The 20,125-nt window shown below is 36.0% G+C and overlaps 1 protein-coding gene across 1 annotated transcript; it reads right to left on the bottom strand.

The window, feature by feature from the left end:
- Nucleotides 1–1,271: 1,271 nt before the first annotated feature.
- LOC124634825 (F-box/LRR-repeat protein fbxl-1) lies at nt 1,272–4,440 on the bottom strand. The gene is made up of 3 exons (XM_047170476.1): nt 4,277–4,440; nt 2,262–3,998; nt 1,272–2,171 (listed from the first exon to the last, which is right to left on the bottom strand). The coding sequence occupies exons 1-3, from the start codon at nt 4,307–4,309 to the stop codon at nt 1,923–1,925; spliced, it is 2,019 nt and encodes a 672-aa protein (XP_047026432.1). The 5' UTR covers nt 4,310–4,440; the 3' UTR covers nt 1,272–1,922.
- Between the last annotated feature and the right edge of the window lie 15,685 nt (nt 4,441–20,125).

Genomic DNA, 20,125 nt, shown 5'->3' with positions numbered 1-20,125 from the left:
GGGTTATTCCCGAACGGTAACACCCTTTCGTGAACACTGTTGACCATCGGGAAAAAAAAGTTTCGTTCGTTCACAGTGTTGACGAACGCTACTTATTATTTCGGGTAATTGGGTAACACCTTTCTTTCCTGTCGTCAAGTCGTCAACACTGTTGACGATCGGGAAAAAAAAGTTTCGTTCGTTCACAGTGTCCATGAATGCTGGTTTTTATTTGTTTGGATTTTTTAAATATTTTAATGGATTATGTTAGATCTTTTAAAAACAATTAACTAGAAAAAAAAATGGCCTTATCATGTTCATACTAACCATTTTACACTTTAAAAATCCATGACATGTTTTATTTTTATTTCTATACCTATATAAAAAAAAACCAGCATTCATGGACACTGTGAACGGACGAAACTTTTTTTCCCGATCGTCAACAGTGTTGACGACAGGAACGAAAGGTGTGAATTACCCGAAATAATAAGTAGCGTTCGTCATCACTGTGAACGAACGAAACTTTTTTTCCCGATCGTCCAGTGTCGACGAAAGGGTGTTACCGAGCGGGAATAACCTAACATCCCACTATGAAGCAGTGATGTCGTAAAAAATAAATTAATATTTTTTTATAGGAAAGTTAACCAACAGAAAAGTTTAGAATTGTACATCTTGTATAGGTCCTAAATCTTTGTTCCTCCAGTTGGAAAACAGCTTCTTATAGGTCACTGTAACTAAATCTGATAAGTTACGTTATGACTTGTTATATAATATACTGCAGAACTACATATACTTACAAATTAATTAGTATAACTGGTATACAACCACAATAGCATTAGTAATAATTTTATATACCACAGCCATTGTATTATAACATTAAAATATGTTTATGAACAAAGTTTGGTAAGATTAAGGTTAAATCAAGTATGTAAGAATACATTATCTATGTTTATAATAAGGTTACTTTTAAATTCAATGTAATAAAATATTGAAATTTATTTTTTTGTCTTACTATTCTACTATTCCTTCATCTACATTCTAAAACTATAATTTCTATAATAAAGTTATTAGGGACCTGCCCAAACACGCACCGTCAGTTGCACGAAGCTCCATTTAAGTTAAAGCTTCTTTAAATCTATTGCAGACTTTCTTTGTCAACAAGATAAAAAGTGTCAGCAATAGATTTAATGAAGCTTTAACTTTAATGGAGCTTTATACAACTAGCGGACAGACAGGTATGTTTTTGTACACTCCTTGAAGTTCGGATAATAATGATTAATTTAAACACACAATTAAGGGTTATTTTTTTATTGCAAGGCATTATCCAATTTGTACTTAAATAAAAATATATAGGATGTTATCACAGTATCTATTCATTCCTGTTCCAGGAATTTATTTAATTTAAACAATAGTTCCATTTTCATTCTACTCATTATTAGAATATTTAAAATAATTTAACACAACATTACATAACCAATAATTAAGGTAAATATAAATAGTTTACAGGTAAAAGTGAAGAGAATAATTTCAAGGTAGTCTACCTCCAGTTTTCCGCGTTCGTAATTTCATTCATTTTGCCTCTAGTCTCATTTACAGACACCTTGGCCTTGAAAAGTCGACAGTAAAAGTGATTCTCTTTAATTACATTTGAACTAGATGATGACGTATGGTGAGCAGACTATTCTAACACGATCACAATTCTATAAATTTCAATACAACATCAAAAATAATGTCATTAATCTTCGAGGTACTTGTTTGCTCACAATCTTGAAAGGCGATATAGATACATTTATATGTAATTACACAAAACAGCTAGCTCGATTGTCTTGACTCTAAATTACAACAATAAACCATTCTGCAGATTAAGTGTCAGTATTTACTGCTTAGTGCCTTTGACATCAATACCTATAAATGCTGGACTGCAGTCGAATGTGAAGTAAAGTCTAGTGCAAGCGTAGTTTCCTCATCAATGCAGGCAGAAAAGCTGGGGCTGGAGCTCTGTTCTTTTTTCCATCTTCAATATATGGTCCTGGCTTAGACATCAGTATAGTATGCAATGATGATGGTAATGACCCAATGGAACACGCAAGATCTGGTGACATGTTGCGGCATCCTTGCACATCCAGGAATTGAAGTTTACAACAATGATTGCTTATAGCTTCCAACGTTTTATCTGATAGCTGATTGCAACCCTGAAAAGTTATAAGTGTTGTTTTTAAAACAAGTCGTAAAATATGATGGCACAACCATGTCTCAACTCACAAAACTATTATGTCACTTACCCTTAGTTCAAGTTGTTTCAGCCTATGCAAACCTTTGACAATTTCATTTACAGCATCATCTTTTAAATTATAGCAATCTGTCAGATTAAAATATTCGATGCTGGGACAATTTTTGACCAAATGTTCAATTCCATCATAAGTGATTTGTTGACATCTACTTAAGTTTAGATTAATAAGTTCCTTGAAATTAAAAGCATATGTCAAGCTTACATCAGTTATTCTATTGCAGCCACTTATATCCAGCTCCTTAAGGCTTTGCATGCGAGCTAAGGAGTAGCCTGTGTAAGAATCCATAGTTAATTTTTCACACATTAGCATGACATCTCTCTTCCTTCTAGCATCTCGAACTATTTCTTCTTCAGCTCTGGATCCCAAATGAATTTTAGGAGACATGTGCGATTCTTCAATGTTAGACATAATTGGACCATCTTCTCCCCCTTCTGTTTCAACTTTTCCCATGCCAGTTAACCCAGCATCGGAAACTTTATCACAGTGACTCATTTTCAATGTATGCAGAAACAATTGATTCTTAAAAATGACTTGTATAGATGTATCAGTTACAGCATTGAAGCAGTAGCTCACATTTAATATTCGTAAATTGGGAAGTCGCTCCGAAATCATTATAACTCCAGTTTGATCTATATTCAGTGAATTGATATCCAGTTCTTCAAGAATGGGATTTTCTCCCACACAAATGCCTTTTTCCAGTCCATCTTTAGATAGCAGCTCACATTGTGATATATTTAAAGACTTGAGTTTCTTTAATTTATGGAGTTCGGCTATTCCCAAATCTGTGACAGCTCGACATCTCTGAATATTGAGGTATTCTAAATTGACTAGATTTTTACATATATGTACAAGAGATTGATCAGTCACACGAGTGCACAAACCTATATCAAGCTCTCTTAGAGAGACCTGATGGTTAGTCAGAGACAAAATGCCAGTATTAGTGAGTTGATCACAGGAATGTACTTGTAAAGATTCAAGCTTCAAATCTTTCACTTCTGACAGAGATTTGAGTGCAGCACCATCAATTAGAGTGCAAGAAAAATGCAAGCGTTTGATATTTTTAGCTCTACTTACAATTAGCTGGAGTATGAAATAAAAAGTAAGTACACTTTCAGATGGGTTTTGGAAGATATCAACACTAGGAGGGTAGAATTTTTTAACTAATCCAAGATGAAACTGCAAGGAGCATGCTGAGAGGTTCAACTCCTCTAGAACTGGAGCAGCTGATACAAATCTATTGAATAAAGCATCCGTCAGGTACTGGTTTCCAGACAAGCTCAAGGACTTCAAGTTTTCAAGATTTTCTGTTAAAAATCCTTCACTCTTGCCTTCTAATAGACGTCCTGACATAAAAAGTTCTTTACAGTTTTGTATATTCAACGTTTCTAGATTTGTACACTTTTGTAGAATATGGACAAATACTTTTTCACAAATATCACAGTTCCTGAGGGTCAAGCATTGGATATGTTCCCCCATTTTATTCCAGAATTCATTTTGTTTGCTTGTTATTTCCACTTCATTAAATAAATAGTTGTAATATATAATAGGTGATTCTTCGAATATGGTGAGCGGTGAGGATAATTCATCAGTTAATACAGTTTTATAAAATATGGCAACTTTGTTTTTCAAGAAGCTCTGATCATTTGCAGCCAAGTACCATGACCGGCATGTCTCACTGGCAGCTTTCCTATCAGATTTTGGTAGGTACTTGAATAGATAAACTAAAACCTGAAAGTAGTTTAAGCATTTTAAAGATATACTGCAGGTATCAACATATCTATTTTTAGTAGAAGAATTAATATATTAACATGATTAGTCTTATCAATTTGTTTACAACGTTTTTAATACATAGATCAAAATTTGGGTGTACTATCGACAAAAGAAATTTTATCTATACGATCGACAATCACGTGAAAAAAATGATCTTATGTACAAACAAAGAAAACCCTATTAAAGTTATGAAAGACGGAAGTATTGCAACAATTACAATGTGAAAAACTACGTACCTCATAAGGCAGCTCCATTTGTTGCGTTTCCATGAATTGTAAGTAAGAATTTAATGTATAATGTAGGATATTTTTTAATTTACCATTTGTTATGAATGTAATGAAATCAAAATTTATTTCCGTGTTTTCGACTCCTTTGACATTGACATTTCAAGGTCGCAAACAGTGTTGCCACCTTGGATTTTTATAAAGCGCTAGGTCAAAAGTAAAATGTCGCCAGATTTTACAAACTTGGAAAACGAAAAAAACACCAAATAACGCTATATTATTGCATTGAAATTATCACATTCAAGAAAATTTTTAACGAAGGAGTATGTTGTATGTACGTGCCAAAATTCGACAAAAATATAATATTCTCTACAGCACAAAATTTATTTTAAAAATTATATTTAGTACATAATCTAGAAGCAATGAAATAAAACAACATAACTATGTTGATTTGTTATTAATTTGTAAATAATCAGTACAATATGAATTAAGACTTAAGAGGAACAAATAATACAATTAAAATTAAAATTCAAGGTTATCAAATGTTATATCTTCCATAACATCATCATAATTCACAGAGGCCGAAACTACTGCCGATGACGTCGACGTGGATGCAAATGTTGTTGCTTGTGGTTGATTTTTAAAAGTGTACTTAGTGTTTTTTCCAATAGCTGCAATGACATCGCTTGGTAATTCGTAATTGTAACATTTTGCATCAGTAACTTTTAATCTATTTCTGATAAAAATTATCGCATTTAGAAGAGGACCAGCCATCTTGTTCCGTAGTTTATTTTTTACGATGTTCATGACACTGAAAATTCTTTCGATACCTGCATTAGATTGGGGTAAAGATAACGATGATATGGCAAGATCAACTAGTTCTGCAAAGTCATTTATACCCGCTGCGTTTCGGTAATCATCTGCCTCAACCCAAAATTTTATAACATCGTTTGTATTTTTCCATTGGACAAAACAGATATTGTGCCACTGATTCAATATCTTGTCAATGTCACTAGCAGTATAGCCAAGTTCTTTAGCTAGTTCTGAAATGGAATTATCCTTACCTTGGCGGAGTATTATCTCTGGGTCTAATTTTGACATCGATTCCAGCACATTGTAATTGGTCGGCAGTCTTTGTTGAATTTCCTTGGCTAGCTTTACATTAAACTCAATACAGCGACGTTTTATGACTAATATAGTGTCAGCTGTTAACGATGTTTTTCCTTGCTCCGATTCAAAGAGGTAGCCCATGTATGGGACCGGGTTAAGGTGTCGGTCGATATCAATATTTAAAAAATCCTTATCTGTAATAGCTGCATTCGGTAACAGAATCCTGTTGCAAACTGAACGTAATAGTGTAATCAGCACATTTAATAATTTAAGAGGATTTGCACTTTCGCTTTCAAAGCTTTTCAATGCGATCTGCACATCGTTTAGTACACTTTTCAAAAATAGCAAATATAAATAACTTGATTCATCCTTGTATATAGAATATAATAGATCTGCAGTGTAACATCGATCTCTCATAAGCCCAAAATGTAAAGTCAGTTCTTTCCACTGTGCCAGAATTCTTTGCACCGCTGGTTCAATGGATAACCAGCGTGTGTCACATACCTGCAAAATTTTTAAAGGTGCTTCACCACAATTAATAGTTTCGTAAATTTCATGATATTCATTTTTACGTTTTGTTGAGTGGGCAAACCAATTGTACGTTTCTCTAATCAAGAATTCAATATTTCTTGGTAGCGTATGTTCTGAAGCGTGAGATACAGCAAGTTGTAAAGAGTGGCAAGTGCATCTGATAAGAATTAAATTAGGTATATCATTTTTCAGGATTTTATACACTCCATTATTAATTCCAGTCATGACTGACGCATTGTCTGTTCCCAATCCAATCATTTTATTTTTATTTAATCCATATTTTTGTAAGCAAGAAAGAAGGGCTTTAACAATACCAACTGCATCGCTGGTTTCAAGTTGTTCTAGAGCCAGAAACGAAGAAACTACTTTTTTTAGTTTTCTACTGAAATACCTGATTACAATACCAAGTTGCTTGCTCGTGCTGATGTCAGTTGATTCATCAATGATAAGACTATATTTTTGCTGTCCTATATCCTTTATTAGTTCTTCAGTAAAATGTGGTGCCAAGACATTTTTTATAACTTCAGTACACTTAGTACGATGCATTTTTAAGTCGTCCGTTGCTTTTGAGTCAGGGAAAGCCAATTTCACTAAATCTGTTAGATGATCAATACAGGAAACTGAGCTATGTTCAGTAATGTAAAGCGCGAGCATTCCTTCAGCTTTGCGCGATTTTAGGTTGGAAATCTTCTCACTATCGGGCTTGAATTGTAAAATCTGGTTGCCAGATATCACTTGCATTTTTTGTTTGTGCTTCTTTGTTTCAGCATGTCTTCTCAAGTCTACCAATTTTGCTAATAATTCTGCCTTACAATATGTGCAAAAAGCCTTCGTATCATCACCAGGTAAAGGTTTAAGCCAGGATTTGAATTCGTCATGAGATTCCCACTCCTTTCTATATTTTTGTGCATAGTTTTTTTTCTTGGATGGAAATTCCATTATTGGATATTATTGAGCGTCACGACTTCACACACTGTGACCTTTTAAAAACGACTTGATCAAACTTTTCGCGTTTTCGACAGCGCGAACTAAATTCAAGACATAGAATGACAAGATTCACAGAAAACATTAGCAAACGACTGCGCTAAGGGATTCCCCGGTCAAAGAGTAAGCATAGAACAATATGAAATTCTGACTGTGCTTAGGGATTTCCCGGCCATAGAGTAAGTAGAGAATAATGGTGGGTAAAAATGTGTTGCCAGATTTCGTACTGAAAAAACCCCTAAAAACCACTAAAAAGAATAAAAACGCCATGGTTTTTAAAAATACCACTAAAGGCTTTCAAAAACCGCTAGTTCTGGTGGAAAAACCACCAAGGTGGCAACACTGCGTGCGTGTTTTTTTTAGTTTGACCTAAAGTCTTTTGCGTATTTTCTAAAAGCAAATTGATTTGAGCGTGCAAAAGCGATATCTTTTTAGAAAATCGTTTTTGTGGTATGTATGTAATGATTGTAGTTCACATTTTATGACATTATTAGGTTTTATAGAGTGAGATGAGAGCTTGGGTTTATATAAGAACTGATTATTTTATGGACTTCTATATGTTCACAGTCTTCATAAAAAATATCTTTGAATATATCCAGTAGCTCCGACAAAGAGAGTTAATTTATATTTTCTCGTTTGGCGTACGATGTGGTTTGGTAAACATTAATAACAGTGACGCCAAAAAAGCAAGTCGCTATAAAACTGCACGACTCCGTTTTCAATTTTATGCCATTTAGTTGGTCGCCGCCAACTGCCACCACGAGGAAACGGCAGAGCTCTTCCCAGGCAGAAGTAGCCTTCTATGGCCTTTCCTTTTTCCAAAGGTATTTATGCGTATGTTTAACAAAAAAACCCGTGCGTTGCGTTGTGATTGAAAATGTGAAAAAAATAATTGTTGAGTATTTCCCATTGTACTTCGTGCTCATGACTTATCGGGAAACTACTGTGTTTACCTCGTACAAGTACTTTTTCATTGAATTGCCTACCATTTATTGATGATTTATTATAATCATCAATATTTGAGAGTTTTTTCATCAGTATCAATAGAAGCCGACCTTAACATAATTGGGAAAAAGGCTCGGAAGATGATGATGATCAGTATCAATAATACCAATTAGCTTTCACATTTTCTGTTTTTGTATGTGTTTCAAAACTACTTTCTTACCTTACCTTCGTCACGTCACATTGCCAAAAATAATGAATTATAGCGTTTTCACATTAGCCGACCACACACGAGTCGCATTTCGGATAGTTCACTTTATATATGTATATATTTATTCTCATTTACGTAGGTATTCCACATTATATTTGCTAGCATAAATCGAAGGGTAAAATCAAATAATGTCAAATATCATCCTTTTACAGTACCATTAACTAATTTCTATATTATATATACCTACCGCGGATGAAACGCTGTGATCTTTTATATGCCTATCTTCGTCATGTACTTCGCTTGGCTTGAACATACAGTAAAAAAATAGTTCTTATTATTTTTTACCAGCTTACCCGTACGGATTGCTACGAGTACTACGCCGTCCGTAGCAGATCCAAATACAAGGGTGCTACGTGCAAAGGATAATAAAGATAACGCTCACCTAGCAGTATAATGGCACATTTACAAAAAAAGCGAAATTGGGTTTTTACAGCCTAAGTGTTTAAAAGTGTATAATTTATAAAGTGGTTATACTTCGGCCGTTCAGAGAATGCGTTCCTGACACCTATCAGTTAGTCACGACTAGTGATGGGCACAACATAACACTGAGTTCGTTACCGTTCCTTCAAAATGAACCGCCGCATTATTTTAAGATTATTTTCGTTTTAAATTGGCGGAATCATTTGTTTTATATTTTAGTTATTTAAGTGGAAACCAAAAAAAGGTAATATTCATATAATAAAATTGTTTTATTTATTCTTTGTTACAAGTACATTGAATTGAATGTGCGAACAGAATATTAATCAGACTCCGATTTGCTTGAGGAGGTGGTGTCTTCATCATCATCTTCGCCTACATGTATAATTATATTATTATCAATAACAGAATCAATCCTGATATCTCGGTCTAACAAAAGCCGGGTAATCAAATAAAAACAGATCGAAAACACTTGAAAAACGTGGTCTATGCGCACGAAACGACAACGGACGACTGTTTTAGCGTCACAAAATGGCGGCCCATAACGCCATTTGGGGTTACCATTTTTAATCTAAGTATAAAAATGCGGTTTGGTCATAGTTTTATTTTTATATTTCATAAAAGTTATAATTAAGTCTTATAGTCCATTATTTTCCAATTCTTAAAAAGAAAATCAAAACGTATTATTTTATATTATAACTGTATAAGAACAGATTACGATACTTGCCTGTTATTTTTAGCACAGCACTACAAAATATAAACCGCTGACATAACCTTGTAATAGCGCAGTATAGATTTAGAAAAATATTGTTTACCAAGTTATTTGACTCTCAGTTTGGCACAAAATTATAACATTCATTGATTATTGATATAATAATGTTGTTTTAATGCTCCTCAATTGTTAAAACGGTAAACAACCAGCAAAAATATTTTTATCGTAACTGCAACGCCATTGCAAAGTTACGTCGTCAGTTCAATCGCGACGTGTCAGGAACGCATTCTCTGAATGGCCGAACTATAGTTGTTAAAACCATAAAATCTAAGACAAAATATAAAATAAAGTCAACCTCGTTTTAAACGTTTGCAAAATCTTTGACCCTCATTTCTATAAAATAAGAAAAAAGTAGATGTGTCATTAAACTGCTAGGTGAGCGATAAGTTGTGGATTTTACCTGCCGTCACAAGGAAAGATGTTTTCGAGTGTAGGTATAATCATCGGCAATGATATTGAGCCCTGACCTTCACCTGCGCAAATCACTTGATTTATTGGTTTATTGCCTTAAGTGTACAGTGCGCAAAGCGATCCCCACTCTTCCGCAGAGAGCTCAATATCCGTGCCGATAACTATATGCGATAAACAAAAGACATTATAGATAGTTCAACTCAGATTTGCGCGCGGCCCTATGTGTGCGTCGGCTTGTAAATATACAACTTTCGTTCGTGTGACAGTGACGTCGTCCGAGCATGACGTGTTCTTATCGCTTTTTCTTATGGGTACAGTCGTTTACAAAAATGTCTAGTTCTTCACGGAGAAAATGTTTAAGGAGTCAGGTAGCGTTTCAAAAAATGAAACAACATTCAAAGCTTTTTATTATTACATTTTACAGTTTTTCATTATTTTCTCATACGTTTTTTCAAATTGACATTGACAGTACCTAAGAAATAAATGAGGTGAAATATCTAAGATGAATTAAATACTTCTTACATATTTTCTAGCTCGGGGTACGAGGACAATAAATAAAAGTGTGGACTAAAAATGCAAAATTCATCATTTGATTTTTCAAGGAGCGATTTAGAATCATTATAAATAAATAAACATTAAATTACGTAATAACTGTTTTCTTTAAACAGCTGTAACCCCTAAATAACTGTATTTGTACCCGACTGTACCTCTTGTCACGCACACAAAGTCACTGTATATGTACAAGGGTTACCCACACATAAGGCCGCGCGCAAGACTGAGTTGAACTTACTATAGGCCGCTTCCAACTGATCCTTTTGGGAATCAATAGCTCGAAGCGAAGCCTATAATACTTAGCAGTGGACGTCCTACGGTTGAGGTGATCATAATTATTGTAATGTGAGTACTTATTCAATTTTGAAAAAAAAAAAAACTTTAAGCGTCACAATTTAATACAAATCTAATAAGGAAATACTGAAAAAAAAATCGTTGAATCAAAACCATAAGTGCCTACTAAGGTTTATTTCTATTTATCGTCAGTAGTGAGTGTTTTAAAAACGGTAAAATACGCAATATTTGTATAAATGATTGTGATGATATTTCCTTAATGCATACTTACACAATAAGTATATGAAATAACTGATTAGTCATAATAATATAGCTTTTTCAAAAAATGAGAACTTTAAGTTGTACCAACGAACTCATGGTAACAACCATAAAATACTATAAACCTTTCAAATTAACGAAAATATACCTCAAACAATGTTTTTATTATCACTCAATATTCAAGGAAGGCCTTCCCTAAAACACAAGCGGGGTGCAACGAAGAAAAGGCAAACATAGTTCGAGAGCACATGTCTTGCGAGTTTGCGCAAGGTTACAATATTGTTATTGCCACTTGTTGGGCGCCAGTAAGCTCAGTTCGCGGGCGACTCGCGTGTCGCACGTTTCCACGCCCGTTCCCGTCCCACCGCACTTTTACTTTCCCGATAAACTTTACCGCTACTCCATAAAGGACGTATGTGACTGTGAAAATTAATTTGTAAGTGTCTACAAGGTGAAATGAAGTGATCGGTGCGTTTTTGCGTTTGGCGCTGAGACCATGTCTCGAAGAAAACAGGCAAAGCCGAGATCTCTTAAACGTAAGTTTATTAAGATAACTATTAGTGCTTATAAAATTGTGTCAATTTATTGAATATTGATCATAATACAGTTTTAGTACGTTAAACCATAAGGTCAGGTCTATATTCAAAGCTGTCTAAAAGATTGTTTATCTACCCAACATCATGTAAAAATACGCTATGGTTAACGCAACTAATTCAAAGTTTTTCTATAGTAGGTAATTACAACTGGACTGATATGCTGTAAACAACTCTCGAATTATGACACACTATCTTCTGCTGGCAGTTAGGTATCCCCGCTTTCCGGGGGTACACCTGTCACCCAGATAAAAAGTATCCTATGTCCTTTCTCAGGAGTTGAGGTGCGAAAGCGCGACGGACAGGCAGACTTTCGCATTTATATTATTAGTAAGGATAATCGTACATATAGGTGCCTATATTTTGATGATTGCAAAAAGAATCGGCAATATTACGGCAATTCCCAAATCACCACCAGTTTCCCCCTTGAAGTCCAAAGAATGGCTGTCTGATCTATTTTTTTTTGTAAATATAATTTTATCAAATTGAAGGGAAAGTCTTTTCAGAATGTGAAAAAAAACAATGTTAACATTCAGGAATATGCATTTATCTAAGTGATAATATAATCAGTTGAGCACGTGTCTACCTACAACTTATCGAGACCAAACTTACTATACAATAGTGAAAACAAAAGCCACTAAACACTATACTTACCAAGTTCAGAGTGTTTAAACAAACATGAGTTCCATCCACAACACGTACTCTAATATAAGTAAACAATTAATGGGTCGGCGTCAATGAGAGGGCGTGGGTCCGAGCTGATGGACGGGCCGCGGCGCGATGCGGTCGCGGCGCCCTAATATGAACGGTTTATCAGTGACGCTCGCGGCCGCTGGCGAACATCGCGCCAATGTATCTTCGGCTGCAGCCAGACTGCAGGCTTAAAGGATGACCTGTCGTCATCGCTGACGCAGTCGTTTCGTGGTGGCGCTTGAATCACTGGATAAAGTTGAATGCTCTTTCACTTATTTTAGGGCTGTCAGTTTAGAACAGTAATCAGTTTGATGGTTCAGCCTGAAGCATCGTATCAAATATTGCATAGATCTGTCGTTTATACATTGACAGTGTACTCAGTTTTTGTCACCTAGAATAGTTTTTAATTTAGTGTCAAAAGTTACATAGCTCATTTACATCATCCTTAGAGTAATCACAGTACCTACTGAGTACATCATAATATGAATTCTACTATATACTTATCATAACCAATGACGCCTTCAGACAGATAGTACACCTAGTAACATTACATTGTCATTCAATGAGCTTATGAGCTTTGACATAGGAATGTAGATACAAAACGATGTAAGTAAAACTATAGTTCGGCCATTCAGAGAATGCGTTCCTGACACATCGCGATTGAACTGACGACGTAACTTTGCAATGGCGTTGCAGTTACGATAAAAATATTTTTGCTGGTTGTTTACCGTTTTAACAATTGAGGAGCATTAAAACAACATTATTATATCAATAATCAATGAATGTTATAATTTTGTGCCAAACTGAGTGTCAAATAACTTGGTAAACAATATTTTTCTAAATCTATACTGCGCTATTACAAGGTTATGTCAGCGGTTTATATTTTGTAGTGCTGTGCTAAAAATAACAGGCAAGTATCGTAATCTGTTCTTATACAGTTATAATATAAAATAATACGTTTTGATTTTCTTTTTAAGAATTGGAAAATAATGGACTATAAGACTTAATTATAACGTTTATGAAATATAAAAATAAAACTATGACCAAACCGCATTTTTATACTTAGATTAAAAATGGTAACCCCAAATGGCGTTATGGGCCGCTATTTTGTGACGCTAAAACAGTCGTCCGTTGTCGTTTCGTGCGCATAGACCACGTTTTTCAAGTGTTTTCGATCTGTTTTTATTTGATTACCCGGCTTTTGTTAGACCGAGATATCAGGATTGATTCTGTTATTGATAATAATATAATTATACATGTAGGCGAAGATGATGATGAAGACACCACCTCCTCAAGCAAATCGGAGTCTGATTAATATTCTGTTCGCACATTCAATTCAATGTACTTGTAACAAAGAATAAATAAAACAATTTTATTATATGAATATTACCTTTTTTTGGTTTCCACTTAAATAACTAAAATATAAAACAAATGATTCCGCCAATTTAAAACGAAAATAATCTTAAAATAATGCGGCGGTTCATTTTGAAGGAACGGTAACGAACTCAGTGTTATGTTGTGCCCATCACTAGTCGTGACTAACTGATAGGTGTCAGGAACGCATTCTCTGAACGGCCGAAGTATACCAAAGCTTCATTGTGATATGAAAGTTTTAAGATTGTTTTCTTAAGTTATTTATATTAGCGTTTCTTTCACGACATTTTGTTTAAAAGCAAAGAAAAAAACTCAGAGTTCACACTCCACATATTACTTGAAACCACCGCAAAACCATTTAAATAATACATAGATCAGTTGTTTCACAGTTGAGTAAGTAGAGAGAACAATGTTATTTGTTGCAGAACTAACAGCTATGTAATGTAGTAACTTTATGTATCGATCTAGTGGCGTCTAGTACTTTCGTAATGCGTCCCGTGGGGACCGCGAGGATGCTGCGACTCTCTGACTGGCTCTTGGGATACCTAATGCAATACTAGCTCTTCAGTACCAGTGTATACGTATAACGCACTCTCTGCTACGGTTTCATTGTACATTTCTATGTTGTCGTTGTTTTGTTAGGTTGTAGGTTTAGCGACGTACTTAGCAGTGTTTAAGAGTTACAAAATTGTCTGCCGTCCTATCCAGTACTAGGGATAAATAAGTTTACCTATTCACACAAAACTTCAATAGGTACGGTATTTAATTTAAGTAACTACTAATACTCTCCCGACCTGAATATTTACTTGTACGTATAAGGTGCCTATAATTATAAAATGTTATACAGGTATCTTGTACAGATACATTACATTAATATCGAAAAATGGGTATTCCTGAAAGAAAAGTTGCCAGTACGTAACATTTAGCACACAGGTAACATATGTTAATTATTTTTTTATTATTTTATTACATATGTTAATCAAGTGAGGTTTCGATGTCCCTTCTTAAAGATGACTAACAAAGAGTTCGGTAGTCTGATAAACTAAAAGCGCTTACCGCGAGTCCTGCACCTTCTCACTCCAGCCTGAAAGAATACTGAATAAATCAGCTACAATAAGGCACGTTGCTTCAAATGCTATGCTTATTGAAACAAAAATGGTACACTAGAAATTCTTGAATTCTGAAAGGTAAACAGCAGCACCTGCGTCTACATAGACACAGTTTTCTTCTGATTATAATTTGATCAGTATATCTGCTAATACGCTTCGTCCGTTGCCAGGTTACCCGTTACCTCGCTGGGGTCCTATAACACGTCAATTTCAACGGCCCGTCCCTCATGCGGAGGAATTAAAATTTTACATCCAGTGAAAATGTTAATCCTTCCCTGTCCCAGGCATACAATAAAAAGGAATGGCCGTATCTTGAATTGTTTACTCAACTTCGTTTTCTACCTGCTGCTTTTAAGGGCTTTAATGTCTCTCCTTTGTAGCGAATTATGATGGAAAAATGTAAAAGAATTCAAATGCTTGGCGGAAAAACCTGAATCCGCATATGATAGCATATATTTTAAAATCGTTAATAAAAAGATTTTGCTGAAATTAATAATGTGAAATCTAAAATTGATTTACACATTTTAATCGGCTTAGAAAATGCTCAGTATATTATTAAGAGTGCGATAACCGATTACCTAATGGTCGTAATTAACGTCCACACAAACTCAGTAGTCCAGATTGCTGAAATATTCATACGGATCCATACTATGCATAATTTGTAATTACATTATGTACGTAACATAACGGATTGATCGGGGGTGGAAGGTGTAAAGATCACAATAAACCCTATGAATGTTTTATTCGAGGTAAAAGCTTCGGATGGACGTATTTGTAAGCCTTTTGAAGAGGGTTAAGTCAATTTGGCTTTGAACGTCAACTTTTTTACTGGGCTTATGTGCTCCGCTGTTTAGACTACACTAATGCAGTTGGGATAACTTAATTTTGAAATTAAGTCCTGTTTTGTATTTTTTCCGGTTGTGGCATTCATTTGTTTCGAAATTGCACAACATTCGGAATGAAAAGCTATCTTTTTACTATTTACCCATATATATTTTTGTATGTTCCGTATTTATTAATTAACAATGATTTAGAATAATCTTCGGCAGTGATTAGCTTGAGCACCGTTATGTGTAAACGTAGAGATGTTGATGACTACACTAGGGCTAGCACGGGTTGCTTACTTCTTAGTCAATTTGTGAATTAAGATTAAGGACAAATATTGAGGGTTACGTAAATTAACGCACGATTTAAGGGCCTATAGATCGATAATAAGATGGATGATGTTGGTTTACTAAAGAAATAAAATCATCTGCAAAAAATGGTCTTATCAGCACTTTTCTATCAATATTTGTTCTACAACTGAAATATATTGATTATTGTAGACCTCGAAAATCCAGCTACAGTAGCAGCCCTAGGTGTTGCGCGTCCATAAAACTTGTAGAGGCCCCGCAGAGAGTCGCCGGGAAATTTCCCCTGGGTGGCGCGCACCTCCCCAGTGCCTCTGGGAAATACGCTAAAGCCATATCATAACAGTTTTATGTTGATGTTGACCTCTCATCTACTGCTGGCGTCCGTGAGTTGCCTAATCGATGTAATTTGCTTCACTACCCTCTGTAAACTCTGAAGATTACAAAATTGATAAGCCTTACAATGTTTTTTGAAATTGCCAAATGAAAATATTTGCTTAAGGAGTGAAGATGTAGGCTGCTTCTTATTTTCAGCATTGATGTTCTTTTGTGACTTAGAGAAACAAAATAGCTTCGTGATACAACTTTGGATAAATACTTCCAAGGAGGTTTTTTGAATGTACCTAAAAATAATAAAGTTTGTAAAACACACATTCATAAGATTTGTTACAACATTGTTGGCGTGTTAAATGTGGTTCACTGTCGCATCCTTATCATAATTAAATTAGACATACCTATGATGTATTATGTAGCCTCGCTACCATTCCACACGGAATTTGTTTGAAATGAAATGACACTGTTACATGTTTTATATATTAAAGTTCGCGCATTGGATAAGTAAAACAAAAAAATGAAAAACATTAATGCAATCTGTTAACATGACGTGGAATTCTCTTCCAAATCCCAGTCGACTGTCATAAATCACTCACGTGCTTCGCGCAAAAAAATCCATAAAAGGTAACAATAATAATGTGGGCTAGGTACATTATGAATCACATTATGATGATTTTTAATATCATTGTGTATATTTCACGCGCTGTGTGAACGTATTACTGTTGTGTTGTGTGTACCCATCTTATGAAGGTGTATACAGCACTGTGCGTTATTTCGACTTAACAAAACAATGAGAGGAATAAGAGTTGGGGAAGTTTTTGAATTATGTTAATAGAACAATTATTCATGCTATTCTTCGATTTGACTTATTTACCTGCTAGACTGCTAGGCACCAGGTTCAGTTTGTTATATGTGTCTGATTAACTGCTTTGACCAACAAAAAGTAGCGTGTCAAACGGTGGATTTCCAAGCGATCGCGCCCATAAGAGACGTTTAGCCACGATTAACTTATTTATAGCCGAATAGTTCGAGGTGCTGAAAACTATAACTTTATTGAAACAACAAACAGTTAATCAACACTGTTCCATAATATAGCTACAGTACCAACTACTGACATCGTAATGCTTTCAGTAAGAGCCAGTCTCTACGTGGCACTCAGATATAATCTGATCTTAGAAGGTTTCAGGAATTATTTACAGTACTCATGTGGTTTAACAATTTTCTGAGAGTCGCGCATAACAGTATCTGTTAAAAATATCACGGTAGCGTCGCTGTGAGCGGGGACTGGGTGGTGGGTAGTGGGGGTTAGTCCCAGCGGATGGCAAGTTCTCGCCCGCCGCCCACGCGGCGTCCCGTGAGGCCTGGCCCAGGCAGCCGCGTGCCGCCTGCTCCCACGGGACTTCGCCCCCGCTACCTCGCCCCGCGCCCCGCCGCACCGCCCCGCGCGCCTCGCTCTCTAAGGAAAACACCAGCTGAGACGTTCGACTTTTAATTGATAGCTAACTCTTAGATACATATCTTGACTTGCGTTTTACAATTCAGTCGGAGTGTCTACTGGCTTATTTTCAAACTTTTCATTTTTAGATTGATCTGAAGAATTAACTTCCCTATTTGCAATAGAATTAATGTCCCTATTTGCATCATTTGTTGGTTCTTTATATGCTCTTAGTTTTCCCTGAGTTGTTTTCCATATTGATATGGCTACATTGACTGGCTCGGTGTTTGCTGAATAATCTGTAACCAAAAAAGTGCAGCTGACCAGAGTCATTGTCCGGGTCTATAGGACAAGTACAGGAGATGCCCACACTCTTTCGAATCTTATCAATGATAGTATCAGCTGATCTCTACACAAAACAACCCCAGTACCCCGATTACGGAAACAGACATGCATAATACATAGGCGATGTAGACAATGTACATGTTGAGTGTACATTAGTTAACGATGTACGGGCGCGGGCACGAGCCGGCTGCCCAGGTCCAGCCGGCACCTCGGGGATCCCGGCCACTCAGCTATTCCCCCTCGACATCATACCGACGCCTCCGAACACATTAAAATTACAGTTTCCAAGGATATACAACTGAGCGAAACTACAATGACTTACGTCGAGATGGGATTGTTATTATTCCTTTGTGCTCCCCGAGTACTTAATCAAAATTATTAGGTACGTACCTACAACATTTAGTGCCGCCCGTTGAGTAGGTTAATGCCTCCTGTGCTACGCTTCACCTAGATGGTGGAACATCTCATCTAAAGCTTTATCTTTAAAATTATTCAAACTGTTCAGTTTTTAATTCATTCCTGTTTAATTTTATTAGACTGTTTTCGTCATAACTTAGGCGTTAATATCCTGCCATGTGATATTCCTCATAGTTTTAGTCATTACCTACCTAACCCTACACTTCACTATTTATAAAAGTGATCGAAACATTACAATTTATAGCATTTTTAACAAAGAAAATCAGAAACATTCGTCCATAGAAGTTCATTTCATATACGCAATAGCAATACGGTTAGTAAGAAAATTGAATTGGCGTGAGTATCGGCGCGCGCGGCTCTTTGGTGTCGAATGGTTCCCGCGCGGCACATTGCGCGCTCGAGTTATGATGGGCTATCGCGATGGTGCTAAGATGACTCCACGGACCATACCTCGTTGTTCTCTATGAAATTGCTGTGTTACGAACTATGCATAACGTTTTTGTGTGGTTTCTGAAGAGTTTTTGTTGATTTTAATGAGCAGCTTTAGATGAGTGCTTGTTGCAAAAACTTTCTGTAACTATCTAATAGAAACATTAATTACTTAATATTGGATGCGTATGAATCCTTATTAGTGTGCCAACTGATTTTCAGCTAGCTTCCCACATTTCGAATGGGAGACTTTTAATCAATAAGGATGTTGAAAGATTGTTTTCGATTTTTTCAGTAAGGTCCACCTTGTGTCTGCATTAAAACTGATCTTTAAATATCCGTAAAATATAAACGTAAGATTTGCCTCGTGATAAAAAGTAGGTTTCATCTGTTAAAATGAATCATTGTTTAAGTTATAATCGCGTAGATTACCTACGCACGAGTACGCTCTGAAGTTCAGTTACAAAATATTAGGTCTGTAACGCCTGCCGTAAGTACTAATATCGCCTCGGGGAGTGTGCGGGTACCATGGCATTGCTAGGATTTTGCCTCTGGCCTGCTTTTGATGAATCGATGGACATTCCCCCGGGCCACTAGGCCGGGCTGGTTCCCCGGGGACCCCGATACTACGCTTCTCTAGCCTCTGCTCATCTAAATATGAACGTACACCATTGTTTTATTTATGCGATGTTGGAGAAAGGCTTAATCATGGAAGCCTCTCTTTAATTTGATGTTCCACAACAACTGTTACAGCCGGGCTAATAATATTTTTAAACATCAAAGTAATTAGATTTTGGGAATAATTGGTGACTTCCTGTTTCCGTGCTTATCACAGTTTACAGTGACAACAAACCGGGAGTGACGATTTTTCCGTAATGTCCACAGCTTTGTGTTTAATTGTATAATTCGAAGTGTTGTGTGTGGAGCGAGGGCGCGGCCGCCGGGCGCAATCACGCCACCGCCCCGCGCCCTGCCGCTGCCTGCCTGTTAATTATGTCACCAAACTAGTTCCTATTGTGGATTTGTGTAACCTTATTAAAGTGCCATGGAAAAACTCATTTGTATTGCCAGCTTTCGACGTAATGAATAGGTCGTTGACTGTTGTCCTGATTGCGATGGTAATCATTGTAGCAAGCAACGATGAACGGTAAAACGCAATCAAATCTATAAGAACAGAAAGCTTGTTGAATCTATGAAATAATGATATAATTCAAGTCTAAATTCAACAATAATATTTGGGCGGGTCTTGTTTTAACATTATCATTATTACTATCACCCGAGTCGTTTACTGAAATTGGAGATACACTATAAGATTACCATAATTGTAGATAGAGCAACGTGTAAGGGGATTCTCGACCTCCCGGTGTCCGCTCACGACCCGTTCTTATTGTGAACTGTGTGATATCGTCACTTTACAAGAAAATCCCACCAAATTGTCAAAACAACTATTGCGTTTTGAAT

This window comes from Helicoverpa zea, chromosome 1 (genome assembly GCF_022581195.2).
Source record: "Helicoverpa zea isolate HzStark_Cry1AcR chromosome 1, ilHelZeax1.1, whole genome shotgun sequence".
NCBI lineage: Eukaryota > Metazoa > Arthropoda > Insecta > Lepidoptera > Noctuidae > Helicoverpa > Helicoverpa zea.
Note: the sequence above shows the minus strand (reverse complement) of the source record. Positions and strands in the feature narration are given on the sequence as shown.

Excerpts from the sequence above, each read along its gene's own strand:
- LOC124634825 (XM_047170476.1), bottom strand. The coding sequence starts at position 4,309 with ATGGAAACGCAACAAATGGAGCTGCCTTATGAG. Across the intron at positions 3,999-4,276 it reads AAATGGAGCTGCCTTATGAG|GTTTTAGTTTATCTATTCAA; the intron begins GTACGTAGTTTT and ends AACTACTTTCAG. Across the intron at positions 2,172-2,261 it reads TGAAACAACTTGAACTAAGG|GGTTGCAATCAGCTATCAGA; the intron begins GTAAGTGACATA and ends ATAACTTTTCAG.